Consider the following 27,881-nt stretch of genomic DNA (forward strand, 5'->3'; position numbering starts at 1 on the left):
TAAATGTAAATAAATGAATAAGTGGACATCCCTTTTTTTTTTCTTACTGAAGCGGCTCTTTCGTACGACCACTTCATGGCCTTCTCATTACTTCGAGAAAGTAGTCAACAAATGCGCTTCTGGTGGCGATGTAATACTTAAACGTAGCACGCCTCATTCCCACTGGTCGGTGACCCCTAGTGACGTGACAGGCCACGGAGACGATGTCTGGATACCTTGAGCATATGTGGAGCCTCATGTAGAGCAGCTATCGAGCTTTGCAACAAATACCAACACCGCCAACGCCACGAAGAGCCACTTGCCTGGTCTCAAGTCTCAATACACCAGCGAAGATGGCGGCGACTTCAAGAGGACACAACTTTCTGTCGCACGCGTTCTCGTTGTCTATCTCTCAACTTTTTCTTATGTTCATTTCATTACTCTCTCATCGTTTTTGCCTCCTCTCTGCTCGCCACAGACGTCGCGTCTGGCGCATAAAAGAAGAAGAGACATGGTCGTATCACAAAACGTACGCAGTAAATCAACTCCGGCGCTCTTGTATGAGTGAAATCTCTATTATGCGTAAATCACAGCGGGCTTGATTTACACAATATCACTCTCCCCTGTCTACTGCTTTCTATCTTTTTTTTTTCGGTTTGCGATCTCCCTCTCTTTCTTTCAGGCTTTACCATGTTTGCCCATTCTTTGTGAACAGTTGTCAGGAAGAGCGGACTTTTATGCTCACGTGACGTTCTTACCTGGGCGTGTTTGACAAGTCCGAGGTGTTATGTGGCACCCTTCTTTTTTCAGTCGTTGTTGCTCAATCTTTCTTTTTCCACCAGTATTCTCTCTTAAGCCTTATTCTTTTCGCGCGTTCTATTCGCCAATTTCGGGGTGGAGCACGCGCTTCTCTAGGCTCGCTTTGCTTACGTTTCTGATTTGCTCCTCGAGAAAGGTTTGCATGAACAAGAAACTTAAAAAAGAAACCTGGAAAGAAGTCTATATACCCCAGAAGTCAAACAATTCTGGGCGTCCTGACATGTTTATTAGCGGCGATCGAGGAATGAGAGCAAGATCAGCTAATATACTCAAACGTGCGAGCATTCGCCCTAATACAAAATTAAACAAAGGCTTCGTATTTTTTATTCGTAGAAATAAAAAAAAGGCCTCAGAATGACAACCAAGCACGATGATTCGCTTTCACCGCACTAGCTCGCTACTGAATTGAAAGCTCTGCTTTCACACCATCTGCACCACGCTCGATCACTTCGATTCAACATCATTCACGGTGACAAAAGTCTTTAGGCCCGGGCTCGTAAGCTTCACAAGTCGAAAAAAGGGATACGTGCATTGCTGCGGTTCGCGAAGCCGACAGACGCCGTTTCGATTCGCACCTACGTGACACCATCGGTAGTTCCTTTCTTTCGTTTCCTCCCGTAGCCTCTTTTGCCCAACGTATATAGGGTAGCAAACCGGATTTGCACCTGGTTGACCTACCTGCCTTTGTTTCACTTTTCTCTCTATTGTGGGGAGTAGAGTGCATTGCGCTTTCGCTTTTAGTGTGAAGAGTAGTGGGGTCACGCACGACCACCTGTATATTAACACCGAGAGCACATGCTGCAAAATCGCGCCTGAACTCGCTTTGATGTGAGGAACCTGCTGCATGGAATTTTTCCGCATTTTGCGTCTTGGGAAATATCTGTATGGAAGGGGACGTCGTTAAACAGAGCCGGTGGTAGAAGAGATCTAACTGGCACATACAATTACTTCGTGGTCTCCCTCTCTGGCCAAAACTAGCCGTAGCTCAATATTTAGCATCGCTTCGATATATAACAACCTGCAGTGCTTGATAAGCTACACAGTGTCGGTGTAGTTAGGCTGCAACACCTCATCACAGCAACGGGCAGCCTTTCAATGCAATCGAGAATTGTACAATGCTCAATGATGGTAATGGAAGGTGCGCCAATTCTTAAGTCACGTCCACATCTGCTGGCCTAACCAATATATATATATATATATATACATATATATATATATATATATATATATATATATATATATATATATATATATATATATATATATATATATATATATATATATATATATATATCTCTCTGGCGTACAAAAAAAAAGTGATCAATCTTGAATGCCACACCACGCCGAGGAATATCACCGAGAGGCCGAGTAACTGCTTTTCTTTCTTTTTTCTTTTATTCTATGATATCTCTTCCCTCTGAAGGCACCAAATTATCCCCATCTTCGCCAACAGGTTTAATTATCCGTAGACCAGAGAGCAAAAGAAAATAAAAGTTGTTGCGCATGCGCGCACTCCGATCCCTACGACTTCTTTGCTTATGCGAGCATCTCTCATCCGTTTATTGACACAGTGCTTCCCTCCCATCCCTAGAGCGACGACCAAACACTCCAGTAGCCGCCAGTACGTGTAGTGCGTGTCTCTCTCTGTGTGTGTGTGTTCGCACGTGCGCGGGCTTGCGCACGTCTGTCGAGTTCCTCGAGTAGCTAGGACCCCATCCGGCAAGTGCGCGTGCGAGCGGGAGGAACGCCGGTGACCCCCCCTCCCCTCCCCCCCCCTTAACGAAAGGGCTTCAAGCTTCTGCTTAGTGCAGATGTGCAGTGGCGAGGCCTACCTCTCCACCCTCCCGCGTGCATGCCATAAAGAGCGGGGCTAACCACCTCGTTTGGGAAACAGGCGGAGAGGCTAATGATGAACACCACGGCGGGACTGGCGGCGCTCTTATGCGATTCGAACGGCTGGGGCAGTTGGAGGGTGTATGGCAAAGGCAAAGCGAGCCACCCGTGCGGGGCTTCTCCCAATTACCAGGTGAAGACGCGTGTATCCGCGAGCACCAACGCGAGTCTCGAGTTTGAGTCGGTAGCGGAAGGAGGGCGGCCGCGTATCAGCTGCTACAGTCGGGTAACCATAAATGTGGGGTACACGTTACAATGTCGCGAAAACTGAGCACCAGTCTTTGCATGCGTTACGGAAAGAAGGTTAGCCATTACCATTACAATGACTTCATTAAGAAGACGCACTTGCTTACAGTGATTAATTGCTACCGAACGAAAGTAACTGAGCAAATTACCGAACGCATTCGAACGCATTACGTTTACGTTACTTTCCCCGCAATTTCTCTTCGCGTTGCGCCAGTACAATAATCAGAACGAGCTCGCTTGGCTCTTTCTGTGCGTCCTCTGCAGCTTTTCACGTGTTATTTATTTTCACCCAGAATTGCTGTACTAACGGTACATGTCTCCCGCACGACTCTATGAACAGCAAGTTCACTGTGATTACGCAGTAACACGGCAGCTTTATTGTAATTTATTGCTTCAGTATTATTTGCTCCACTAATATTGCATATCGCATAAGATTTCTTTTTCTACATGCGTAACCACTCCTCTCGCTGACACCCTAGAGGCCCTGAGAATGTAAAGATGAATAAATAAATGAATAAATATATAGCCATAGTTCATAAATAAATAAACCTACGTGGACAAGTGTACCTTCTCAGCACTCTTCGCTTTTTAATTAATGCTCCGTTGATGAATTCACTTTGACTAAATCGTCGCCCGCAAACTTAACTCTGAAAACTGCGCTCACACCCGCAGTGGTTGCTTAATGGCTATGGTGCTGAGCTGCTAAGCACGAGGTCGCGGGATCGTCCCGGCCACGGTGACCGCATTTCGATGGGGGCGAAATACGAAAACACCCGTGTACTTAGATTTAGGTGCACGTTAAAGAACCCCAGGTGGTCCGAGTGTCCGGAGTCCCCCACTACGGCGAGCCTCATAATCAGAAAGTGGTTCTGGCACGTAAAACCCCATAATTTAATTTATATTTTGCGCTGACGACCGCTTCAGTTATGCTACCATCAATGAATTCGACCTTGTTTCTGGATTTCGCCATCCTTTACTTGGTATAAAACAGGTGTTTTTAAATCTTCAAACGCATTGCGAAACTATTACAACAAGAACAGTTAATTTTCCTGCGCATGTAGTAGTGTCCTCGACGGAATTGGGCAATAGGCACTGGAGAGAGAGGGAAAAAATGCTCCGGTAGAACCAATGATTTGTTAAGTTCGCGTTTTTTTTTGTATATATATATATATATATATATATATATATATACCCAACAAATAACAGATGGCTGTAACGCCAGGATCAAAAGTTGACTTCGGACTATTTGGTGGAATCTGGAGTGGTCAGGCGCAATTCTGGGCAGTTGCGACCCTCGTTATTCGTATATGGGAATTGCTTGTTCACCGGCAATTTCGTTATGAAGCCGGAAGTTCGAGAGGTGGTGTTCGGTTCTGCCACACCGACCCGAAACGAAACGTCGACCGTGGTCCGCTTCATCGATGTCCACGCCTGTGAGTTGGCATTCCCTGTTTCACAAAAAGGTTGCATTCACCATATCACGTTAGCTGGCACCGTGATAAGTCCTATTGAAAGCTGCTGTCGTTCTCAAAGCACGGCATTAGGAAAAGATATAATGCATTATAAAAGTGGGAGTCGTGGCCTAGTAAGACCTTACTGTTGCGGATGTTAAAAGAAATTGCGAAGGGCCGCTGACAATGCACCACAATGACAAGTTCGAAGAGTATACTGCGAATGAACTGTCGCATAAGCACAGTAAACTGTGGGAGTTGGTACGATTGCATCCTACCCGAGTCCTCCAGGGAAGCTCGCGCAGCCATGATGCGATAAACAGCGACGGATTGGTAATAGAATCTTGAATGGAAGAGAACGAGTTGCCATTTTTGTCGACTTCTGCCAAAAATGCATGGCACAGGCAACAGACGCCACAAAACTTGGATGAAGTGCCAATAACAGCTATATCGTAATAAGGTAGCTCCTTCACTCAGAAGCCAATTCTCCACAATTCTGCCATAATAAATTTATGTGACCATATATGACAGGTTCAGTGCAGATCTCTACCGACTGTCTGCATCCTCCTTTAAATAAATGGAAGCACAGCGTTATTGTTGTTTAATTCTGATGGACGAATACAAAGAACAACTTTATTTAACATCGACTCAAGTGTTTTACGGTTCAAATGAGATACCAAGCCTCAAATGGGATACCAGGGTTTCCTGAACTAGTTTAGGAGTAGGATAAGGAGAACTCCAGCTCCAACGGGATGCAGGGGCAAAAGCGGCAAGTTATAATCGACAGAAAAGCTGTGAGGCAGCCTTGCAAGCTTACGCAGGTGCATAAGATATGGACGTTGTCGGGGTAATCGCTGCATCGTAGGTACTAGGGCCACCCACACGGTACCACGAATATAATGCCAGGAAATAATGTCTTTAGAAATATTTCTAAAGTTGGCTCAACTACAAGGTCGATTCGCCCAAGGGGGCACGTGAAGAGGGAAGACAAAGTAAGCGGAAGGGAGCCGTAGCGTTACACGTACGACGCACGTAATCACGTATTACGAGGTCGTCCAAGCCGCTGCGCTTCCCAGCTCAGCACGTGGCATTCCCGGTGCCCATGCGAGGCTGACTGCACGTCGCGGGAAACGCGGCAGCGCGACGGGAGCGTCGAGCGAAGGGAATCGAGGAAGCGCACCGCTCGAAGCGAGCGGGGTGCGCGCGGGAGAGGGGGGAGCGCGTCGCTCCCTCTGCGGCCTATTTGCGGAACACTCGAGGTTTCGGCTCTGGCGGCTGGTGGCGGCGTGGGCTGCTGACGTATCGCCGCGAGCCGCTCTGCACGGGGAGCCTTCCTGCGCGCGTGGGGCCGCGATTGGGTCGCGGAGGGGATCCACGAGTGGGCCCACTCGGCAGAGTGGCCGCTCGTGGACTCGACTCCCCGCTGCATGCCGCGAGCTCCGAGGTCGCCTCGGTGGGCGTGACGCGTGCCGTGTACTACGCGGCTTCAACTTTTTCGATGGCCGTGTTCTGTCGCTTTGCCGCTGCATCATCCGTGCGCTTCTTATTAGAGGATACCTGCGACCTGTACTTTCGTCATGCACGTGCGGGATATATATATATATATATATATATATATATATATGTATATATATATATATATATATATAAAGAGAGAGAGAGAGAGATTGCCATGAAAATGGGAGACGGAACACAGAAAGGCGGCAGCGACCACGCAGGCACTGGAAGCGTTTCCACAGCTCATGCCCCCCCCACGCTCACATCAGGGGAGATGGCCGATCGGTGCCAAACGCAAAACATAACTTCATTCCATTATTCGACAGCCTCCCCAAAACACGCCGACGCAATGCACGTCGCACTGCCGTTGAGAAGTCGAGTGCCGCTGTATCTTGAGCGCATCACAAGCATCTAAACAAAGGGATGTACGTATTGCGCGCGACAAGCAGGACTGTACGAGCGTGAATCGCACAGGACGGGGACATAAGGTCCTCGTGGCTTATCCGAAACAAAATTCAGTGGCGATACAGCGGTAAATGCGAGAGAAATGTCTTAGCATTGTGTCGCACCTCATTGGGGTCCCGGATTCATGATTTAAACCACGCTTTCCGTCTTGCAAATAGTTGTTTAGGAGCTTTCTATACACACGCCTTGCCTTGCCTGGCCGAGGAGCGGGGAGCAACTCATGGTGGTCCGGAGCCGACCGCCGTGGGTACTATATATGTACACTATGAAGTACACTATCTGTACTACGTGACCGGCTTCCCACACTTCACATACACTTTTTTTCATTCTTACATGCCTAATTCTAAGGCATTAAACAAAGGAAAAGCATAGTTTGAAGATAGCAATTCGATTATCAGAGATGGATATTGGAGACTCCCTTAAGTGCAGATCAAGTACCGAAACTGCAGACAAATGTTAAAGAGGCACATGATTATCCTTACTTACATGCATGGCACGCGAAATCATTCTGAGTCTTCCGCGCGATACTTTTCACTTGGTCATAAGCTCTACCTGGGCAAAGTCAATTTTGGGGGCGGGCCACCGAAATTTTGGGGGTGGGCCAGTTCAATATTGGGAGCGTATCAGGTCGGTATCGGAACGCGGATCAAATCATTGGGCAAAGCCAATTTTTTGGGGTGTGGGCCACTGCACCATCGGACGCCGTGGCTGTTCACCGTGGGATTTTGCAGTGCGAGCCGCAGCACGTCCATCACCGGGAACGTGACGTCATCGCTTGGTCACGTGGGTTTTCTTGCCATCGAATGTTAACGCCGGATGCTTGATGGAGCATGTAAGGCTTTCGCCTTACACGCCCCAAAATCGTGCCGCGTGTAACACAGTCGAGCCTGCTAGACAAACTTGTGTACATAACGTGAAGCACTTCCACCGAGGAAGAGTGTCGATCAAGGCGACGTACTCGACTCGAGTGTCTATCAATCCGACCCTCAGGCAGGATCTACCGCACCTTCCCAGATCTCATAGGTACATTTTTTTCGGCATTACAAAGTGTAATACGCAACACTGTGACTTTACATTTTAATTCTTTTTTTTTGTTTCATTCAATCGAAGTGTTCGGGCGTTGGCGCTGATTAAGCACAGAACACCTGTAATATTTAGGCTCAACTGCCAATACGTTATACTCTCGATCGCTTCCACCTTATACAACCATGATTGTTGCTCAAGTTGGTCTTCAACTTTTGCGAAACTTTCCCTCTATTAAAGCGGGAAAAGGAGAAGATTATGGCGAGGACCCAGCGCTACTTCTTCGGTGCACGTTCTTTATTGCATTTCGCTTGTACATAAAAATTAAACATCGCAAGCTTTGCCTTTTTTACCTGCAGCAGCAATGTAGAGCTATAAGAGCTAAGCAATGAAGTTTAGCTTTATATATGTGTAGAGTGAAAGTCCTAATGGACACGTTTCGATAACACGTATTCCATTTCACATATTCCTGTTTCAATATGGGCTGGTACACTAAAAATGACTGCACCCTTAAGGCTGTTTTCTTGAAGTACTGGTAACACCCTTACCTTTAGGACCTCACAAGAATTTTTAGAGGGCGACAACGGAGCTGTGACTAGACATGCGATGGCAAAAGACGTTGTTGAAAATTGTGTAGTCATTCTGACAGCCTTCGGCACACAGAAATATCCGACACGAGAAATTCACAGGGAGAGATATGAAACTATCCTTCAAACGCAACGATGCTCAATATATGGATTGCTTGGTGGGACTATACTTACATAGCCGAAACGGTGCCCCTAAGTTATGTATGAGATAACCATTGCTGCTTTTATTTGATTATTACTGAAAGCTAATAAAACATTTATTGTTACACATATTTTACCGCACACGTACACTACATGAACATTAAAGCAAAAGAAAGAGGCTGATAGCAGGCTGATATGGACCAAATTTCTTTGCGAAGCTGTATCTTTTGAGAACTTGCAAGGTGAAATTCAGCTGCATTTAATTACACCACATACTATAAAATGTAGCCCGCATATGACAATCGTCATATGCGTCAACGTAACGTTTTCCAGCACTAGTTAAGGAATTTGTTTACAAAGAGAGTGACTCATCTGCACAAATTTGTTTAGCGAAAACAGTGAGTGTAATATCCCTGTCCCCCCGAAATTCCGCGAAATTTCATCCTGTATTGCATCATAGTTCTCCCATGACAGCGGCATAAATCCGGCGTTGTTCGTAAAGTCCAACCAGCATGTTATGGATCGCTTGCGTACGCAATTTACTGATAAGACCGTAATTAGTTCACGCACTGACAACTTCGCGTAGGCATTACTAATAACATGTACTTAATTTTAAACAATTGTAAACAAAGTGCCCGTTGAATTCCCCGAGCACACCGGGAAAGAGTACTGCACACCTCGTATAACGCATCAGCACACAGAAGAAACAAACAAAAAGAAAAACGAGGATTCAATAGATACCTGTAATGCTCCTATAAGAAGGCCAGGAATTTTGAAACTTCGCAATCCGTTACTTTTGCAATGCCCCGATTACCATGAAATTTAAACTTGGCGTAACGTACAGTTCTGTCGGCACGCTGGGAAATGTCACGTCGCATCTCTGCTCCCTTCCGCACAATCTTTCTCGGCTGGAGGAAGCCTCTCTACGGAGACTTCGGCCGGGGCGGCCTTCCTGCCAGCCATAACTCGTGCTTGTAGTCAACCATATGAAACGTCGTCCACTGTCCAAAGAGCTCCCCTCCTGCATCGTCAGCGGATGCCCGCCACCTGCTTTGGACGTGCCTCGAGACGAATACAGTCCGAGAAAGTGTACTTAGAGGAGTGAAGTTAGGAACTGACGAACCAGAAGATTATGAAAGATGAATCATGGACAACACGTTCTATAAGTCACTGCTATTGTATCTACGTGAAACTAGCCTTCATGCTTAATTTAATCCTTCAGTTATGCCGCGTGACAACCCAAGCGATGAAAGAAAAAGAAGATAACAGCCGATAAAGGCTTTATGATACTTCGGAGCCCTTACTTAATTTTTTTGTACAAAGACTGCATTCCATCCATACGCATTTAACTTCACACACGAATTTCCCATAGCGTCCCCCCTCCCCTTTTCGCTTGAATTGTTCTTGATGCCACTTGTAATTTTGACAGGGCAGCGGGCTAAATTCTGCGCCTCTAGTAAGACACACTTATAACGCTCCGTAGTACATTCATACGTAATTTATGGCAAGGGCCCCAAATACCTCGAACACTTTGAACTTTGCCTAGAGATTACCTACATCATGCCCCTTATTTTCGCCAAATATAAGCAAGGTTACTTATTTAGTTCACCGACGATAACTGGGAAGCCAGCCACAAACCACGTGCATGAAAACGACACGACCATGAAAAATGAAATGAAATACTACGAATACAGTGGCCAAAATACCCCGTCCAACTCAAAAAGAATATTTATATATATGCCATCTAATTAGGTCAGCTCATTCCCATGACATCATGGTAGAGGGAATCTACTTGAATATAGGAGCACCTCTTGGTCAATGCAATATTGAACTGATAGATCTGGTATTGAGTAAAAATTTTGAAACTTGATAAATTGGTCAAGTCTATCGATTAGTCTAATTGGCAAATTTAGTGGCTTTCTAGTCTCGCCTAAAACCGAGGACTACGTGGCTATTCTATTCAAACTCCAATGCGGAATCTCGGGATTACTTTTCAATCCCATTCAACCTGCTTGACTGGCGCCATCATTCTATTCCCATTTCATTCCGGCTGTTTAAAAACGTGGACTGATTCTGGAATTATTCCAACTCAGAAGCTGCCACTCCGCAGCTCTGCTATATATAGGCAGATTATATACTTATACTAAGGCAGACTTCCTTGCACATGCAGCCGGTTTTTTTCTAGTGTTGTGAATATGGTATAATATGAACATAAACATTTCTTACAGGAACGTTTTCAGACCCTATAATCTCTACACATCGTAGTGTGGCGTCGTAACATTGGAGAGTCCGTTATTGCGTTGGGATGTGCATGGAAATAAATGTATTGAGGGGAGCAAACGTGGCATCCCCTCAGCAACCCACTTCATCTCCTTCACTTTCAAAAGCGAGGAGCCTCGAGTTCGCAAGTGATGTCACGATGTTTCAGAAATATGGTGTCGACAATATGGTGCCGATGAAGAAATACTCATTATGGCTATCGCACCAGAGAAAAAGAAAACGCATGTGCAGAAATATCTAACTTGAAAGTGACCTGAACACAACTGAAAATGTTGAATATGTGCTTTTTCGTGATCGCTGCGCGCTATATAAGACTTCGAATGCCCTTGGGAATGAGCAGAGTGAAACAGTGGAATTTCCGACTAGCGATACCGATACTGTAAATGATACCGCCTGCCGATACTGCAATCAGAACAGGAGCTATAGCATGATTTCGCTCGTTTGCCCCTCTCTGCGAAAATGAAAGGAGCCAGGATATCTGAAACGATTAATCTTTGCACTTGTTGTCACATTTTCGCACTGCCGGTACCTGCGGTAAGCTCTGTCAGAGAAGTTTCTCATCTAAAGCTTCGACATCGCGCCCTGTTCACTAATGCATTGCGCCTAAAGCATATACTATTACAGCGGATGATACTTTGCCGGCACTGCGCCTGGTGTGTCTTTGCCTCTTAGTGCGGCAATAGCAATTCTACAATGACAGCGCGTTTTATCACAGCACATTTTCTTGCTTCGTGTTTAATTTGTTATTATCATTATTTTGTTTTCTTTAGCGACTATGATGCCTAGAGTGATGGTTACTTGTCACAAAGCGATGCTGTAAGCCTCTCAGCAAACGACGTCGCGGTCCCTTTTATAGCCGATTATGTTGCTTGCTTGTTTTTATTTGCAGGCTCCCTAATTGGTGGGAAAAGCTCGTCAGAGGCCCCAAGCGGATGCCAATCCCAATGTGCAGGTCAGAAATGCCTCATGCATCAAGTGAGATTTTCTTTTCCAGTGTAAAATATTCCTAATATCTAGCATATGTTCGATTTGCCTGTCCAATATCAGGTCCAATATATTAGATCATATATGCGTGCGTGCGTACCCGTGTGCATGTGCGCCCGTGTGCGTGTGTGTGGCAAAATAACTACAGCAAGGCGCAGTCGCAGCTGTTGAAGAAGACTCTCAGAAAAAGTCATGGACGAATGGGTAAAGTTTAATATGCAGAAGACAAAGACAGTGTTCAATAACCTGTTAAGGCAACAAGAATTCAGGATCGCCAGTCAGCCTCTAGTCTGTACAGGAGTTTGTCTATCTGTATCAATTACTTACAGGGGACCTTGCTCATCTGAAGGAAATTTAGAGAAGAATAAAAATTGGTTGGAGTGTATACGGTATGCATAACCAAATACTAACAGGGACCTTACCACTGTCGTTGAAAAGAAAAGAGTAAAGTCATTTACTTCTGCCGGTGCTAGCATATGGGTCAGAAGTTTCTCTTGGATAGGATGGGCTTGGAGCCAGAACTTGGCCAGAAACTCCTAGTTTCTGCTTACAGACGAAACTCGAGAAAAAGTTAAGGACGGCGCAAAGTGCGATGGAACGAAAAAGGTTAGGCGTAACGTTAAGAGAAATAAAGAAAGAAAGTGGTGTGGATCAGAGAGCAAACGGCAATAGCCGATATTCTAGTTGACATTTTAAGAAATATAAATGGAGCTCAGAAAACCATGTAATGCGTAGTGTAAATAGCCAGTGCAATAGCCAAGGGAAGGGAAACGCAGTCGGCGACAGCAGAAAATTAGGTATGGCGATGAAATTAGGAAATTTGCAGGCGCAAGTAGGAATCAGCTAGCCTAAGGCAGGGCTAATCGGATTTCGCAGGGAGAGGCCTTCGTCCTGCAGTGGATATAAAAACAGGCTGATTATGCTTATGATTATGATGACCATGTACAAGTAAAAATTCAGGAGAGCTATAATTCAGCAATACAGTCAAGTAAATAAAACTCCAACCTATAGTGTGGGACACCCGATGCCCCAAGACGAATTGTTTTTCTGAAGTTTATGGGAAGAGGACACGAACGATCTGTCAGCGTTCACAACAGAAAAATTTATCTGCGCCCTGTGGCGGTAAAACTTCCAGAGATTGGCAGAACTTTTTACGCGCCAGAACCACGATATGATTGTGAGGCACGTCGTAGTGGTGGGCCATGGATTATTTTGGAACAACTGGGGTTCCTTAACGTGCACCCAATGCCGGCACATTTCTAGGCCTCAATGATCGATAAACACGCTGTAGTCAAGATAAAAGCATCATTAGCGCATTTGAGTGATCGGGGCCACTTTCTCTAGGTTATTGCTGGGCAACAGGAATTGATGCAAGGTATACGCAGGTTAGAACAGACACGCTATCGCGAATCAGAAATAGACAAAAATGCTTGTAGTCAGGTTTTGAAGACATAACGGCATTCTAACAGAAAGTTGTTGCTCTCGAATTGCACGTGAACACAATAAAGAAGGTCCCTGCTTATATAACAGGAAAAGTGAATGACCACAAAACGTTAAGTCGCATAAAAATTATCATTCACAGCATACCTGGATTTTTAGAAGAAGTATAGTAATGCTTAGTACAAAATAACTATTGATTTTCTCAAGGATAAGTTTCACTTCAGAGTCCCTAGAATTGAAGGGTATTATGAATGGAGTTTATAGTGCCTTAGGCACAAAAAAATAAAATAATATAAAATAATAATAATAATAATAATAATAACTTCAGAAAAGTAAACCCAAGTAAATTCTGAGAAAATAAAAGGCGCAGACGCTGAACCCTAGCCATAGGCTATTTATCCTGTAGCCTAATAAAACCAGGCTTGTAATGGTAAAACTAAAGAATTATCGTCAGAAGCTCCTAATTAAAAAAAAAAACACGGGGTATTGTACGAAGCTTATGTAACTGAGGATATTTTCCTGAAAAGTATTGGAGATTAAAAAGATCTGGCATAGGTCAGCTGAAATAAAAAAAGGGAACAAAACGAACGCGGTAAACTTCTTTTCAATAAAATATATGACAGACAGCTTCTTATTTGGCACGATCGAAGAAAAAGACGATAAACTTGCCTTTCGAAAACATGTTCATAGATGAATATGAGACACACCCTGTCTGTGAAATCTGTTAAACGTAAACGGCCACAGTAATTGTAACAAATGTCTTGCACGAACACTTGAAGTACTTACGCGATTCTAACGGCCACTTTCTTTTTCCTGGAAGAAATCACTGAAATATGACGTGCCCGTTGGAATCGATACGGAACCAAAACTGCAATAGGTGGTGGCAAAATCCGCCTTTGCCCGCTATGCCGGGTTCAACTTTTATCGAAAATGATGATAGCCCCGAACGACGCATAGATTTTTAAGAAAGGCCGAAAGGTAGTGCGCAAGACCAATGCGCAAGTCATGGCTGACCAATACTGCACTTTGAAGGATACTCCAGGTGTGGAGGCATAGATTCGTCCGTTAGTGATATAAGTATATGGGCCTCCCACCAACAGATCACTATTTGGCGACGACCAATTTCAAATGTTCACGAATGTATTAACATTAACAACAGCCTCCCGACGAATCACGTTGAAAACCAAAAAGAAAGAAAGAAAAACGGTGGTGCCACTTCTAATGTGACGGAAAGTCAGTGTGAACTTATAATCGGTGTAGTTCGGCACTTTCCTATAGGACTTCGCATTCTGCTTTCCGTGGGTGCTGGCATTACATGTTACCTGTGAACAGAACCAACTAAACATGCCGCAGTCACGTATCTGCGTTCGCAAGTGTGACAGCACTCGGCATTTACTGCAAGGCCTGGCACCGATGCACGCGTAATCAGCCTGCGACCGCATCCTCACTGGGTCGCAACACGCGACCAAAACACGCTAGGAACAGGAAGTGTAAACAACCGAAACGACGTTCGGAAAGCCACGCTTTGGAAATTGCGTGCAGCATTGTAGTAGAGATGAACAGTCACTGCGTAAGGCTGTAGCGGTCGAAGACGTGCCAGAAAGTGCAGTCTCAAAGTCAACGGTTGATTATATTATGCACTAAGCGGTACAGTGAGGTTAAAGCACTACATCCGATCGAAATTTGTACTCAAAACGAGGCGGCCGATAGTTAAAAACGGAGGGATTGTGCCAACGGCGTATGCATGAGGGGCAATTGGCGCACGATATGTTCTGCATTTTCGTGAAACGTGCCAACGCTCCACGCTGTCGGTCGCTGCACGGAACTGGGGCGAGCATAGGCGATACACTCGGTGCCTTGCGGCGCCTTCGGGAGATATTTGCTGCCTGGGGCTTGCCAGCGTTGTTATCCTCCGCTCCACCGCCTCACTTCCTATACAAAAAAAGAAGACAAAAGAAGAAAAGAAGGCAGCGACACAAAGACATATCGGACACAAACTGAGGACGCCACGAAATGCGCACTCCCTAGCTACGCTGGCGCGTCCAACGCACAGCGAGCTAGGACTAGCCGGCCGGAGGCCGGAAGTGAATGGCCGACGACTCGGAAGCAGCCCGGGAAGGGAGCCGCAGTCCGATTTCCGGCCCGCTGCAGCGTCTGACGCTGGGCACAGCCGCGTTTCCAACGTCGCTTTCCTGCTCCCCCCCCTTGTGGGTGGCGCGTAAATAAAGCAAACGGCTCTCGATCCTACAGCGGCTACGATGCCTTCGTCTAATCTATCTGCACCCGCGGCGAAGACCGGGCCGCGATGCCGGTTGCGCACGTGTGTCCGGGACTGGGGAATGGAGCGTAGCTTGAGGGAACGACGCCGCATCGAGCGCGGTGGTAGAACTGCGTCGCGACGTATGCATGCACAGCAGCGCCGCCTCCGACAAGGAGTGCGTACACGACTGCCGCCACCCCCCTCATTCTTCATATATTTCGCGTCTTCTTTTTCTTCTTGCGAGTGTCTCTTGCGCGTGTGAGTCACCCTTGTCACATTGCGACGTTCGATGCATAGGCGCCGAATACGGGGAGGGAGAGGGGCCTTCGCCCCCCCCCCCTAATGTGTCATTACCAGAGTTTTGTCACCAACATGATTTGAGGTGTCTTTTGACTTGCGTCGACCTTCTCACTTAAAATTTTATTGTAGCAAATAGCTTACGGCATCATTGTTGGCGGGGACGTGCTCGGATGTTAATTCATACTTTCCTTTATTTCTGCAAATCCTGACAATAGGAAAACATGCGCATTAGAAGTACCAATGGCGGCTGCCTCATCTATATTTTCTCACTTTAACATTGTTTTAAATTTCCACTCTGAACACCATCCACATACACAATATATTTAAATATATGCACAGGACGAAGTTTATTATATTTTTAACGAGAAGGAAATTGCCAATGATAAATTATTTATAAACGTATGGATAGCTTATGCCTAGAGAATGAATATGTTGTAAGTTCAGCTCGCTTCAAAATGCTTTACGTCCTTTTTTAACTCTGAGAAAAGCCTGTAGATTTTAGTGCCTTCTTCGGCAGAATCTTTTATCAACGGCGTGTGAAATGCACGTGAATGATGTGCGTCTCAGTATCACTTGTCTTTCCAGTAAGCAAAGCTGACGACTTATTAAAAACACTTCTAATAATTTACAACATTTATTAGGGATGGAAACATCGTCACAATTGCATGCAGAGATCATAAATATATACAGGGTGTCTAAACTATCATGCACCAAGATATAAAAAAGAAGCAATGCGTTACTCGAAGAAAACCTAGTGCATATTGTTTCCAGTACAGTGGAGTAGCTGCCAGTAATCTTTTGGTTACTGAGATTCAATTAGGTAATTGTAATTATTTATCTAACTCGAGACGTACAATCATAACTGTCAAAGTGTCAGTGAGGCTTTTGTAGGCACAGCCAAGGGACATCCAACGGCGGTATTTTCAGCGGCGTACCAATTGCGTACTAGTTTATTGTGACTGATAAATTAACCTTGCGAAATATGGCTAATACCATGTGACAGCGCTCCCACGCACATCATAAAGCAGCGCCCTCATCATAAATCGCTGCTCAAGCACTGCGTACAAATGGTTAACCAGCGAAGCTGAAACGTGCGGCCCCGGTGTTTGTCACTAGGTTAATCCCGACGGTTCATTAAATGACGGCTTGGTAGGCGGCCATATCCTCGGTACGCAGTTGCTGCTTGCGCTCGGCTGCACGAGCTGGTTCTTGTGCCCAGGCTGCAGCATCGGGACGGCGTAGACGAGCTCGTTCCCGGTTCTGCTTCCGGCTTTGCTGATCGAAAGCTGCCTGCTCCTTAGGGGTACGTATGACGCTTAGTCTACCCATTTCGGAGCCGGAGAGAAACTGCTGCGCGCCCGCTCGGCGGTAACTGAGAGCAACAAGGTCACTACTGCAGCAGCCAATCGCACGCCTCTCTCTCTCGCTTTTTTTAGTGCATTCGCATGGGGTTGTGCCGGATGAGGTTTCGCCGTACAGGCGATAGATGGACGGAAGAATCGACTAGCCATATAGAGTTACGCTGTAAACCATCGTGATCGAGCTATAGTGCCTTATCTGCCGCGCCTCGGCCGAAGTAACATGTTACGTTTGGTGTTAGTTATGATAGTTGTTGTCTTAGCATAGATAAAGTGTGCGGATGGTTATTTTTTTGCCACAACACCTGTTACAACAAAAGCGAAGTGACAGCGTCAGTGCAAATGTTTAAAGGTAGATTTTGTTTCGTCCCAGTCGTCATGTCCTTCCCCAATGAGCAGAAGGTAAAAATTACCCTTGCCTTATGAGCTGAAAATCAGAACATGAGGAAGACCGCAAATATATATCAGTCATGGAAGCGTGGCGGTAGACCCAACGCGTCTACAATCATCACAAGTGATGAAAACCTGTGACAAGCGGGCAGCTTTAAGAAAGAGCGGCGTAGGACTCCATCTTTGAGTTCTCTCCTCTGAGCAAGAATGTTCTAGCATTTATGGCCTCAAACCCTCACGCTACCGCGCGGTACGTGGCTGCACTGGCACCAATTTCCAAGTCATCAGTTTGGAGGATTTTAAACGACAGCCTTCCACCTGTACCACCTTAACCAGCACCAATGCTTGGAAGATAGGAACTTGTAGAATCGTCTAGCTTTCTCGAATCGGGTCCTCACAAAAGCCAATGAGTCACCGGATGTTTTCAGCGACATCATGGGCACAGATGAAGACAGTTTTCACAGAAATGCCCCGGTAAATTTGCATAACGCACACTGTTGGAGGGACTCCAATCTACGCTGGGTAAAACACAATCGGCACCAGTACTAGTGGCCACTCAATGTAGGGTGCGGAATTCACGCCGGTGCTATAATCAGTCCCATCTTCTTCGATCACACACTGACTGGACATCGTTACGTGGACTAAATCTTTGAAGGAGTGGTGGATGAGTTTCTCAGCGAAGTCCCGCTGTCACGTCTTCCACTTCTGTGGTATCAGCAACGTGGAGCACCAGCACACAGCAGCAGCCGAGCACGAAACTGGCTGGATGAGACTTCTCATGCGCATAGATTGGAAGGCACGGGCCTGTAAATTGGCCGGCTAGGTCACCTGACCTCTCTCCACTTCGGCGTTTTATGAAAGATCGTGCTTACATGATCGAGACGGACGTCAGATTAGCTCAACGCAAGAATAACGCATATCCGCATAGAATTCGAGCGTCAGTCATCAAGAAAGCCACTGAAGATGTGATAAAGCAGACTCAGTACTGCGTATGTGCAGAAAGCGACCTATTCGAACACGTCCTCTAGGCAGCAGCTGGTGTTCAACGGCGCTTACGAATTCATAGATAATAAGGGCACACTGAAATCTGATGTATTTTTTGTTTGTTTTTTGTGCAGGCGTCCCGACTGCCAATTCGACTCGTTTAGAAGTGGTTATTTACTTTCTTGAACGCATCAGTTTTGCCTTTTCTGAACACGTGGGTCGCTTCCCTGTCTGCTTATTTCGCTTTTATTTGATGCCATGAAGCTGCTTTTGCCTCACGTATACACTCGTATGAAAACTAAAGCCGTCACTTTAATTTAGCCCTGGTCCGAAATACGTTTCCGGCGTGAAATATAGCTGTGCGCGTACTCTTTCGATGCGGTGCGAGCAGAGCCGGGATTTTTAAACATGCTGTGCCTATTACACTGCTTTCCGCGTTTCGTGCGTAGTCAGAGCGGCGCTTCGTCTGCGTTATCAAGGGACTCTTGTTATCAATGTGATCAGTCGGGCTTGAGAAACGGATAATAAGTGTGACGTAGAGGGGAAAGAATAGCTGCAAAGCCGCGAAACCTGCTGTTGGTGCTCCGTACGTACCATCATCACGGTGATACGCTGTCTCTTCTGGTTTGCGACAGGCAATGCAGTTGCTTTCAATAAGCTTATTTGATGGCGCTGCTTTATAACGCCAGTGGGAGCGCAGTCACGTGGTATTTTTCATATTTCGTGAGGTTTGTTTGCCCGTCTGAAAAAATTGCACGCAATTACTACGTCGCTGAAAACACAGCAGTTATATTTTTATTTGGGGTGCCTGGGGGTTCCTGGGGGTGCCTGGGGGTGCCTGGGGGTGCCTGGGGGTGCCTACAAATGCCTCATTGACACTTTGATAATTAGGACAGTACTTCTCGAATTAGATAATTAATTGCAATTGTCGAACTAAATTTGAGGAACGAAATAATTACTGGAGGCTACTCCACTGTTCTGGAAACAATATGTACTAGGTTTTCTTCGATTAACGCAACTGTTCTTTTTTTGTATTGGTGCGCTATAGTTGGGGCACCCTGTATGATTCACTCAGTAACCGAAATGAGGCCAAGCCGCATTCACTCGAAATCAGAATTAACAGCAGTCATGCGCAGGAGCGCTTATAGTCGCACTTACAGAGAAAAAAAAAGGATAACGAGGGCAGAGAGACACTGCAGTTTCTCCGTAAAGGCGAAGCAGAGTATTATTGACAGCGAAGTGCACGACAATTACACGAAGGAAGATTATATCTCCGAGAGACGCCAGATTCTTGGTGGTGGGAGAAGACTCAGGCTGTGAAATTGAAGTGTCTCCTACTAAGAGGTTCTCATATAAGGCCGTCACTTCGGTATATATATGGGGTTCGTAAATGCTGGTCGTCCCCCCCCCCCCCCCCCCCCGCCAGAAAACTGAAAACTTTCCGCCTATGGTTCTATGTACTGTGACATAGGGGTGTTCCCCGAGTGCCTTCGCTGCAGTGTGCCCAACGACCATTCGCGTGCGTCCAGAAAGACCGCCTGTAGCTGAAGGTCAGCAGCGATGCTCTATGTGTGCCATTGTGTTGTGCTGACGCGCCGAGAATTAACGGTGTACACAAAATTTCTAAGATCTTTTGCGCACGCACCACAGCTCAACGCCGCCACAAGGGTTCATCACAAAATACAAATGTGCATTCTTTTCTGATTGGCATTCAACCCGAGAAGTGCAGCGTTAAATAAACAAAATGGGCTTGAGTTGTCGTTCATTATAGTGCCGTCAAGCACAGCGTGCATATCAGCGTTAACCAATTATATGGCCTCCATCTAATTGGCAATGGCGCCACGCTGCAAGATGTCCCTACGTTTTCGCTTCCCAACCTACCTAGTACATGAATCTTACGCATGCGGTATGCCTGCGTTAAAGTCGTATAGTACTCGGATGAGAAGTCGGTGCAACCGCAATCCCTGCTTTACGTTGCGCTGTCGAGGCGTACGTCTTTGGATGTGTAGTACCTAATCCACGTAGTCAGGAACTACACTGCATCGATGAGTGGGGTGCAATGCTTGGTTGAATACGCCTGCTTGTCGATGCACAAAGTGACATTTTCTCAGCGGTTCACAGTTGCTTTCAAGCGGAGGCCATCAAGAGCATTACTTCTGCAACAGTTCATTCGGAAGAATGACTGGGCTTTGTAAGTTCTACTAGGCATAGGAGCTGCCTAACGCAGTCGTTTACTGGGTACTGCAGAATCTGTGTATATTTTGTCGTTTTTCTATATCTTTTCATGGTGCGCCGATGAAGGTCACATATTCTTGACTTTTATGTGCTTTACAAATACATTGTCGAGAAAAACAAAACAAAAAAGACACGATAAAGTAAGCAAATCACAAAAACACGATTGGTGAGGATTTCGCACATTTTAATGCATTGTAAGCAAGTGTCGATGCCACTTTGATTAATCCCCTAAATGCTCCTTGTGATGACGTCACTATATAGCTTTCCGACTAGCGTTGTTTATGCTTCTATTTATGTTTTCGCGACGCTCTGCTTTTATACATAATGCTAACGGAGGAGAACACTTGTGTTATCGTGATTCCTCCTATTATCGCTCATATGGCATTGAATGGCCATGCTGTCGTAGGCAGCATAGGAGATGCAGTGGCCATGGAGTACCACATGCTGTGGTTCATCGCCTCAACGAAAGTGCCAGTACTAACCTTTTCCCATTCGTACCTCGGACGAATGACCGGCGCGAGCAAAGACGCACGAACAGTCGGCCATGCGAGCCTTGCTTCATGCCTGCGCGACTATTTACACCTTTCCGTCGCTTCCACCGGCTGTGAATGATGGCCCTCCAGACGGGCTTCGGCACTCAAGGCCTTAAGGGCTTTGTTGAAGTTTTTAAGGACATGCGAATTGTGCGACCGCCTCTGAACGTTGTAGCGCGTAGTTTCGCGTTACTGTGTCAATTTTCTTTTTTTTACATTTTTTTCCTCTTCTTCTTCTTTCTCCTTTTATTCCCTTTACCCCTTTCCCCGGCACAGGGTAGCCAGCCGGTACTTACACTGGCTAACCTCCCTGTCTTTCCTCTCCTTTGTCTCCTCCTCCTCCTCTTCACTGCCTCGGAAGTGCACCATAGCCGGCATTAAGGGGGTGATAAATACCGCGGCAGCAGTTGTACCTTCGAGCAAGGGTATGAACAGCCACGCGCAGTTGCTGTTCATGTGGCATAGTCTGTACTTAAGCTACAGCCGGTGTATTTTGTGTGCCTATAGATTTACTGAGCGCTGATATTCGCTTTCTCGCTGCATTTGCGCAGTTTTCAGTGCAGCTGACGTTGTAGAGGCTAAAGTTGTTTTGTGCATTGTCCAGTGCGTCTTTAAATCGGATTAGCAACGCGCAAGCATATGTACGCTGCTAACGGTTAGCTTAGTACCCAATGCTATTAAGGCTACAGAAAATGCAGCAGAAGCGCTTGTACACCGCCTCCTGTTATTACCTCCGCAAATGGGACTCGAGCAAGGCAGTGTCGAAAGAATGACTTAGTTGTTTTAGCCTCCTTGTGACAACATCAGTAGAAGCGTTATGTGCTATCACATTTATTTCGTGTGGAGAAGAATGAGTTTGCCTTCAGAATGAGGTAAAATATACAGTGTATGATTATGGGCTGTTCCACTTGCGGTGATTCGACTTCGTGGACAAAAGAAGACGCGATGGCTTTGTACAAAAATTTAACTGTGGGTGTAAATTGAGCATAAATCACTGTTGGGTGTATAGCGACTTTTCCTGGAGATCTAGCTATCGTATGCAACTAAACTGCAGAAAAAAAAGAATTAGAAGAAAGGAAAAGGGTATATAGGAAATATTTTCTACATGAATTATCTTCTTGAGATCAACTTCTCATGGTGTGACCTGTGACTTAAGGCTTAGTGCTTGCCCACACATGCAAGCTATTAAGTAGTCGTCTCAAAACTCTACTACACAGTCTTCACTGCTGCTGGTTGTCAGAATAGGCCATCCGTCGGCATACCACCCATGCCAATAATCAAGCGAGTTAGATGCGTGACTACGAGCAATTTCTTTCAAGAAACCAGCAAGAATATGAAAACAGTACCTTATCCGTGTGCGTTTTGTACAATCTTAGTCGCGCCGAGTAGTGATGGCGCCTCGCAAAGAGAGAGAGAGAGAAAAGAAAGAAAATGACAGAAACCACGTTGTTCGGCATAGCATGTAAAAACAACACCATACTAATAGGAGAACAGCGTACATTCCCGCGAAGCGGGGAGTGTCAAACGCAGAAGCAGCCAGATACCGCACGAAACGGGAGGACGATGCACGCGTGACCTGTTGAGGCCAACCGCGAAAGCTCTAGCGCAGCCTCGACCGCACAGTCTCTCTCTCTCTTCCCGTCACCCCGCTGTGGTAGTATAGAGGTGATTGCAACGGGCGCAAGGTCTCTTTTGCCCATAATTGACTCCGCCGTGGAGCACCCTACGGAGAGGCGTCAGCCGGAAACGACGTGCGGAAGGACTCTTCCACCGCACTTGGCCGTGAAACCACCGAACTCGATCAGAGAGAGAGAGAGAGAGAGAGAGAAAGAAAGAAAATGATCTGCGCCTTGTTTTCGCTGAGCGATATAGAGTACGGGGTTAGAAGCCGGTCCTGGTACTCGACGTGTTCGTGTACACCCTACTGTATGATGGAAAGATGCAGGTCTTGTTTGGGAAATGCCAATAAAGGGTGCCGAGTAAGGCCAACGCGGACGCGGAGGAGCATTAATGTCGCGACCTCCCCGGCGGAAGAGAGCGGCAGGCGAGACGGGCCCTTAAGGACCGGATTCTCCTTCCTGCATGGACACCATGGTGCGGCCAATGAGCCGAGCGCGGTTTATGGCTCGTCAGTTGCACCCGCCCATTTGTGTACTGCTGCCGTTCCACGTCGCGCGGCTTCCGCGAGGAAGCCGGGGCCGTAAAGAGATTAAGAGCCCAGATAGGGCGTCGAGTGCCCCACGTGAGACGCGAGCCAGCGCTCGAGCCACGGTGCTTAAACGTGACGCAAACGCGCGTTTTATATGGCAATCGTATCGGGGTAGGAGATGGGGAGGGCAGCGGACAAGCATGCCGCTCATTACCATTACGTTACCGCTACTTCTTTTGAGCTGTCGTGTGAAATGCGCATCGACGTATTCAGTCCGTCGGGCGTCACTTATTACTGGCCGGGGCGCTTTGTTTCGTTACACGTGTAGCTTTCATCGTTCGGCATTGCCGGCGGAGAAATTTCAGAGTTGACGCGGTAAATTGAAGCATACAAGCTATACAGCTGTTTGTAACGAAACGACAGCCGCCATATATAAATTCATTAGGGCACAACGTGCGTATGCTATAATACGCTGTAAATAAGCGGACAAAAACTGAAACGTGAGGTACAGAAATAGGAGACGGTTCAGTGCGCCCTTATAGCGCATCCTTGAACTCGGCTACGGAGATTCGTGCGTAATTGGACAATTCTGACTTTGAATGGACACGCCACCTCGAACTGAAAAGTCTCTTCAAGCCTGCCGTACTGGGCCTCTTTCATGCGGCCGACTTGAAAAGTAGGGAAAAAGAATAGAGAGAGAGAGAGAAGATAAGAAGAACAGAACAGCTGTTCCAGGCGTTCGTGTCGCCTCGCAGCCCGACATGCGTCCACGTGCGCCGGATGACGTCGAAGAGAAATAAGAGAAACGAGCGAGCGATGTCTCTCTGCCGTCGGAGTCGAGCTTGCCTCGTACACGCCTGGCGGTGCGGTGCGTGTGTGTGCTCATCAGAGCGCCCTTCGCGGCCTCGCGCTCAGGCGCTCGGTTTCCCGAAAAGAAGCCGCGACGATGATGATGCACGAGGCGGCTGGCACGTCGCTGTCTAATAAGGCGGCGCTTTTCTCTCTCTCTCTATCTCTCTCTCTTTCCCGCTGCCTTTTCTGCAGTTGCCAGTCATCTACAAACCCTTTTGCTCGCGTCCAGACTGCGCGCTGTGCTGGACTCTCTGGAGCCTTGTGGCTCGGCGGTTCGACCCACAGTTCGTGGGGGCGACTAACCCTCGACACAATAAACCCGCCGCCGTCGCAAAACACGCCTAAATAAGCAACGCGGCTCGTCGGGCCATATCCCCAAACAACCGACGAACTTCATCTTTGGTTTTCGAGGCCCCCTCTGAAACTTGCGAAACTGGGGCTTCACACAAGCCGCACACTTGACTATACTATCTACGGCAGGCACGTACTCAGGGTGGGGAGGGAGGGGAGGGCCCTCCTCCCCCGAAATTAAGCGCTATACCCTCCCCCTCCCGCCCCCCATCCGCCCACGCCACCGCCCTCACACACATTCCTAAAGCGCCGACAAATCAATCTACTCGGTGGTCAACACTTTGCTGCCTTTTACAGCGAAAGCAGTGTATGACTAACTTCCGTATTTTTTTTTTCGGCGTCCGTTAACAGAAAAAAAATCATCATGTGGGCCGATCCTGGTGATAGTACAAAAAGGGTCCAAGATCAATGGCTCATACCCCTGTGGGCTCGGGAACCTGTAACGCGCCCTTCGGAATCTTCGGGATGGGCACACGTATGGGGAGCGCTTAACGCCTGCTTCACCACAGCCGCGGGTGGGCCCGGTAATGCAGTATCTTCGGCATCGGCCTACGTATGGGGTGTTGTTAATGCCTGCTACACCACCACCGCGGGTCAGCCTATAGGCATTTCACTACCTTCGGGATGGACCCACGTATGGCGAGCGCTTAACGCCTGCTTCACCTCCGGCGCGGGTGGGCCCGGTATTGCAATATCTTCGTGATCGGCCTACGTATGGGGAGTTCTTAATACCTGCTTCACCTTCGCCGGGGGTCGGTCCGGTGTAGCACTATCTTCGGGAGCGGCCCACGTATGGGGAGTGCTTAACGCCTGGTTCACCTTTGCCACGGGTCGGCCCGATATTGCACTATCTTCAGGCCGACCCGCAGCGGATGTGAAACACTTTGCTTTTCGTTTGAGAGTTTTGACTGTCAGCTTTCGCTGCCATTCCATCTTCACAGAGTAGGCTAGTTGTCAATTTTTTTCACTCCTTCTTGATGACGTATAGTTATCGGCATCTTCTGGGGTGTGGAGGCCAGTTTTCTCATCGATTCGGTGCCCGCGCGATTAACTCAAGATCAATTCAGTTGTCACCATCTATTGTAGCAGGCAGGGCGTAGTTTATTGTTTTAATTATAGTACTTTATTTATAATGCCCAACAGAATTTTTATTTCACTATCTATTCAACGATCACGCGCAACGCTGTTGCTTCGTTAGTTCAACCTTCTTTGTTTAGACTGATCCAGGGGCCGGGGAAGAGATTCGGGTCATAGTCAGCTGGTCTGTATGCTTGTGGAACGAGTTGTGGCCGGAGAAAACGACAATTGCGTTTAACTTTTCCTTTTGATTCATTATTTCCTCGAGTGACAGCTCGCCGCGACGCTGGCAGATCTTCGGAACCATATATCCGCGATAAGCGTTAGATAAGGTGGAAAATAAAATATTGCAAAACAGCGTCCAACTTCAGACATTGCAATAACCGTTCAAACCATAAGCAATATGACTGTCACCTGTTACCTCGTCTGCTTTTTCCCAAATTCTACAGCACTTTTCGAGCGAAATTGGCAACTGGAAACAAGAGTCGCAAGGAGATGAGAAATTAAGCTGTATGCTAAGGGAGAAAGCCAAGGTAACAGCCAAACAGGGAGGAAAAGCGAAACCTGTTTGTAAAAATATTTATTAATCAACATCTTTTTATTTAAAAGGGAAGTAGAGTGAACGCCGCCGGATGTGGAGAATAATTCCATGTGTTTTGAATGACGCTTCTACCGTTATCAGTCGAGCTGCCTGACGTAGCCACTTCCCTGTTGTGCTAATGGGGGTGTTTTTCTAACCTTCCGTGGTGGGCGCAGTACGTCTAGAACCGCAGCGTCCTGCTCTCTACGCGGTTTTATGGGACTCGTGACCACGCATCGTTACCTAACTTCCCAAATAACAGCACGAGTTGGTTTTGGCACTTGGTAGAGCAGTAAACGAGGGATCCAAAAGAACTGTGATTGTTGCAAAAATAATCATTTCTCTGTAATTCTTCCAGAGCTAATTCAAAAAACGCTACTAGAAATGTTTATTTTGCACTTTCGCTTGTTGCCTTGTTCTTGGCTAGGTTCCTCCTGCCCATCTTTCATGCGCGAGTCCATTTGATGTGGTTCTCTGTTTGCCAAGTAAAGAGGTGTATCTCACAGGCGTACCTGTGAGATACACGTTACTTCAATTCTTTTCTGCGGGTTTACTGGTATTTATGGCGAATGGTGGGATTATTCACATTTGTACTAGTAAAAGTACTCTCCCCCTCATTTACATAGCAAAGTTACCTTAATTTGCCCCCCCCCCCCCCCCCCGAAAATAATGCTGTGGAACTGCCTGATCTACGGTCCAGCCCATGGAACTTTGTACGAACTTATTGAGCATGCGGGATATCACATATAGCATGAACGCCCCATCGGCTTTATGGCGCAGGGCAAATTTTCCAATTAAACAACTTGAGCACGCAGCCTGTTATTCTGATTTCTAGGGTGTGTAACTTACATACCAACAACAAAGTGTTGTGCGATTTTACTGACTATGGTCTCGCAAGCTACTTGAAAATTCGGCATTTTATGAGATCCCGCGGCCCGTAAACTTTCGACGCCGACTACATATACAACTGGTTTCTTTCAATAATGTCGAACTACAATTTTGGATGAAGACCACGTACAGGGTGTTTCAGGTAACTCGTGCCAAGAATTAAAAAAAGAAACGTGGTTAGCCGCAGCTGAATTAAACAAACGGCATATGGTTTGCCAGCATGTGGCGCTCTTAGAGTATATCTTTATTGCGCTTAATTAGCTAATTAACTAAGATAAATTATGCCAAATTTTTAATCTTATAACGGGAAGCAGCATTCCCTTCTCCCACCCACCCCTCGTTAATCAGTGCTTTACACATGGCGAGCTTGGCTGCAACTCCCGATTACCTGTGCCATAATCAGTGGCTGCTCCTGACGATAAAGTCGCGCCTGCCGCATCTAAGGGACGATGGCTCCCGTGGCCGATCCACCACAAGGACGACTCGGACTAGAGTTCTCGTATAATGCAGTTTCTTTCTGTTTCTTCTTCTTATTGTTCTCTTCTGCTTCTCCTGTTCCTCCTCGCCACTCATTAAAGACAAACACAAGAAAGAAAGAAAGAAAGAAAGAAAGAAAGAAAGAAAGAAAGAAAGAAAGAAGGAAAGAAAGGAAGAAAGAAAGACGCAGATCCTGTATGTTTCCTGTACCAGCTGAGAGCGGTTGTAAAATGACGGAGTTTAGAAGGAAACGTTTCCAGACGTCGTGCGCAGCTCAGAAGTATATCACGCATGTAATAAAATATATCGTGCAACTTACAGACGTCTATTTTCCCTGCGCAGCGCCACAATTTCGCTTTTATCGATCGCAGCCTGGCTACGCAGTTTTTTCTACAGTTCTGCAATCGTAATGTTGTCAGATGTGGTACTTTACCGAATGCCTATTGGATCATACGAGGGAAAAAAAAAGGAATAGAAACGCAGGAGTTCGGAGTTGCGAGGCGACCGACAAAGGCCGCACGTTCCCTCTTGTGAACGCGTGATTTAAAGCCACCTCGAAGCCTTGTGGCAAAGTGGTTCGTGCTTCGTTGCGGTCACGTGTCAGACCGGAGAACGACACTCAACAAGAAGCATCAAGAGCTT

At 46.7% G+C, this 27,881-nt stretch overlaps 1 protein-coding gene and 1 long non-coding RNA gene across 6 annotated transcripts in view; one reads left to right on the forward strand and one right to left on the reverse strand.

Moving 5' to 3' along the window:
- LOC129387311 (uncharacterized) overlaps positions 1–27,881 on the forward strand; it is a 563,661-nt gene that overhangs the window by 456,727 nt on the left and 79,053 nt on the right. For 2 of the 4 annotated variants that reach the window (XR_008614581.2, XM_055076205.1), the window contains one exon: positions 11,271–11,333. The exons of 1 other annotated variant lie outside the window; for it this stretch is intronic. Coding sequence is in view for 2 of the 3 variants with exons in the window: in XM_055076205.1 (XP_054932180.1) it covers positions 11,271–11,333 (63 nt within the window). In the remaining variant the exon portion in view is untranslated. Of the gene's footprint in view, positions 1–11,270; positions 11,357–27,881 lie in introns of all 4 variants that reach the window. One more of the 4 variants, XM_055076204.1, reaches the window with a different exon arrangement.
- The window catches only part of LOC129387312 (uncharacterized), a 65,275-nt gene that overhangs the window by 8,820 nt on the left and 28,574 nt on the right, over positions 1–27,881 (reverse strand). Inside the window, exon 1 of one of the 2 annotated variants that reach the window (XR_011892837.1) lies at positions 303–463. The exons of the other annotated variant lie outside the window; for it this stretch is intronic. This is a non-coding gene — a long non-coding RNA (uncharacterized lncRNA). Of the gene's footprint in view, positions 1–302; positions 464–27,881 lie in introns of those variants that run through there. 2 annotated transcript variants of the gene reach the window in all.

The sequence above is a fragment of the Dermacentor andersoni genome, chromosome 2, assembly GCF_023375885.2.
Source record: "Dermacentor andersoni chromosome 2, qqDerAnde1_hic_scaffold, whole genome shotgun sequence".
Lineage (NCBI taxonomy): Eukaryota > Metazoa > Arthropoda > Arachnida > Ixodida > Ixodidae > Dermacentor > Dermacentor andersoni.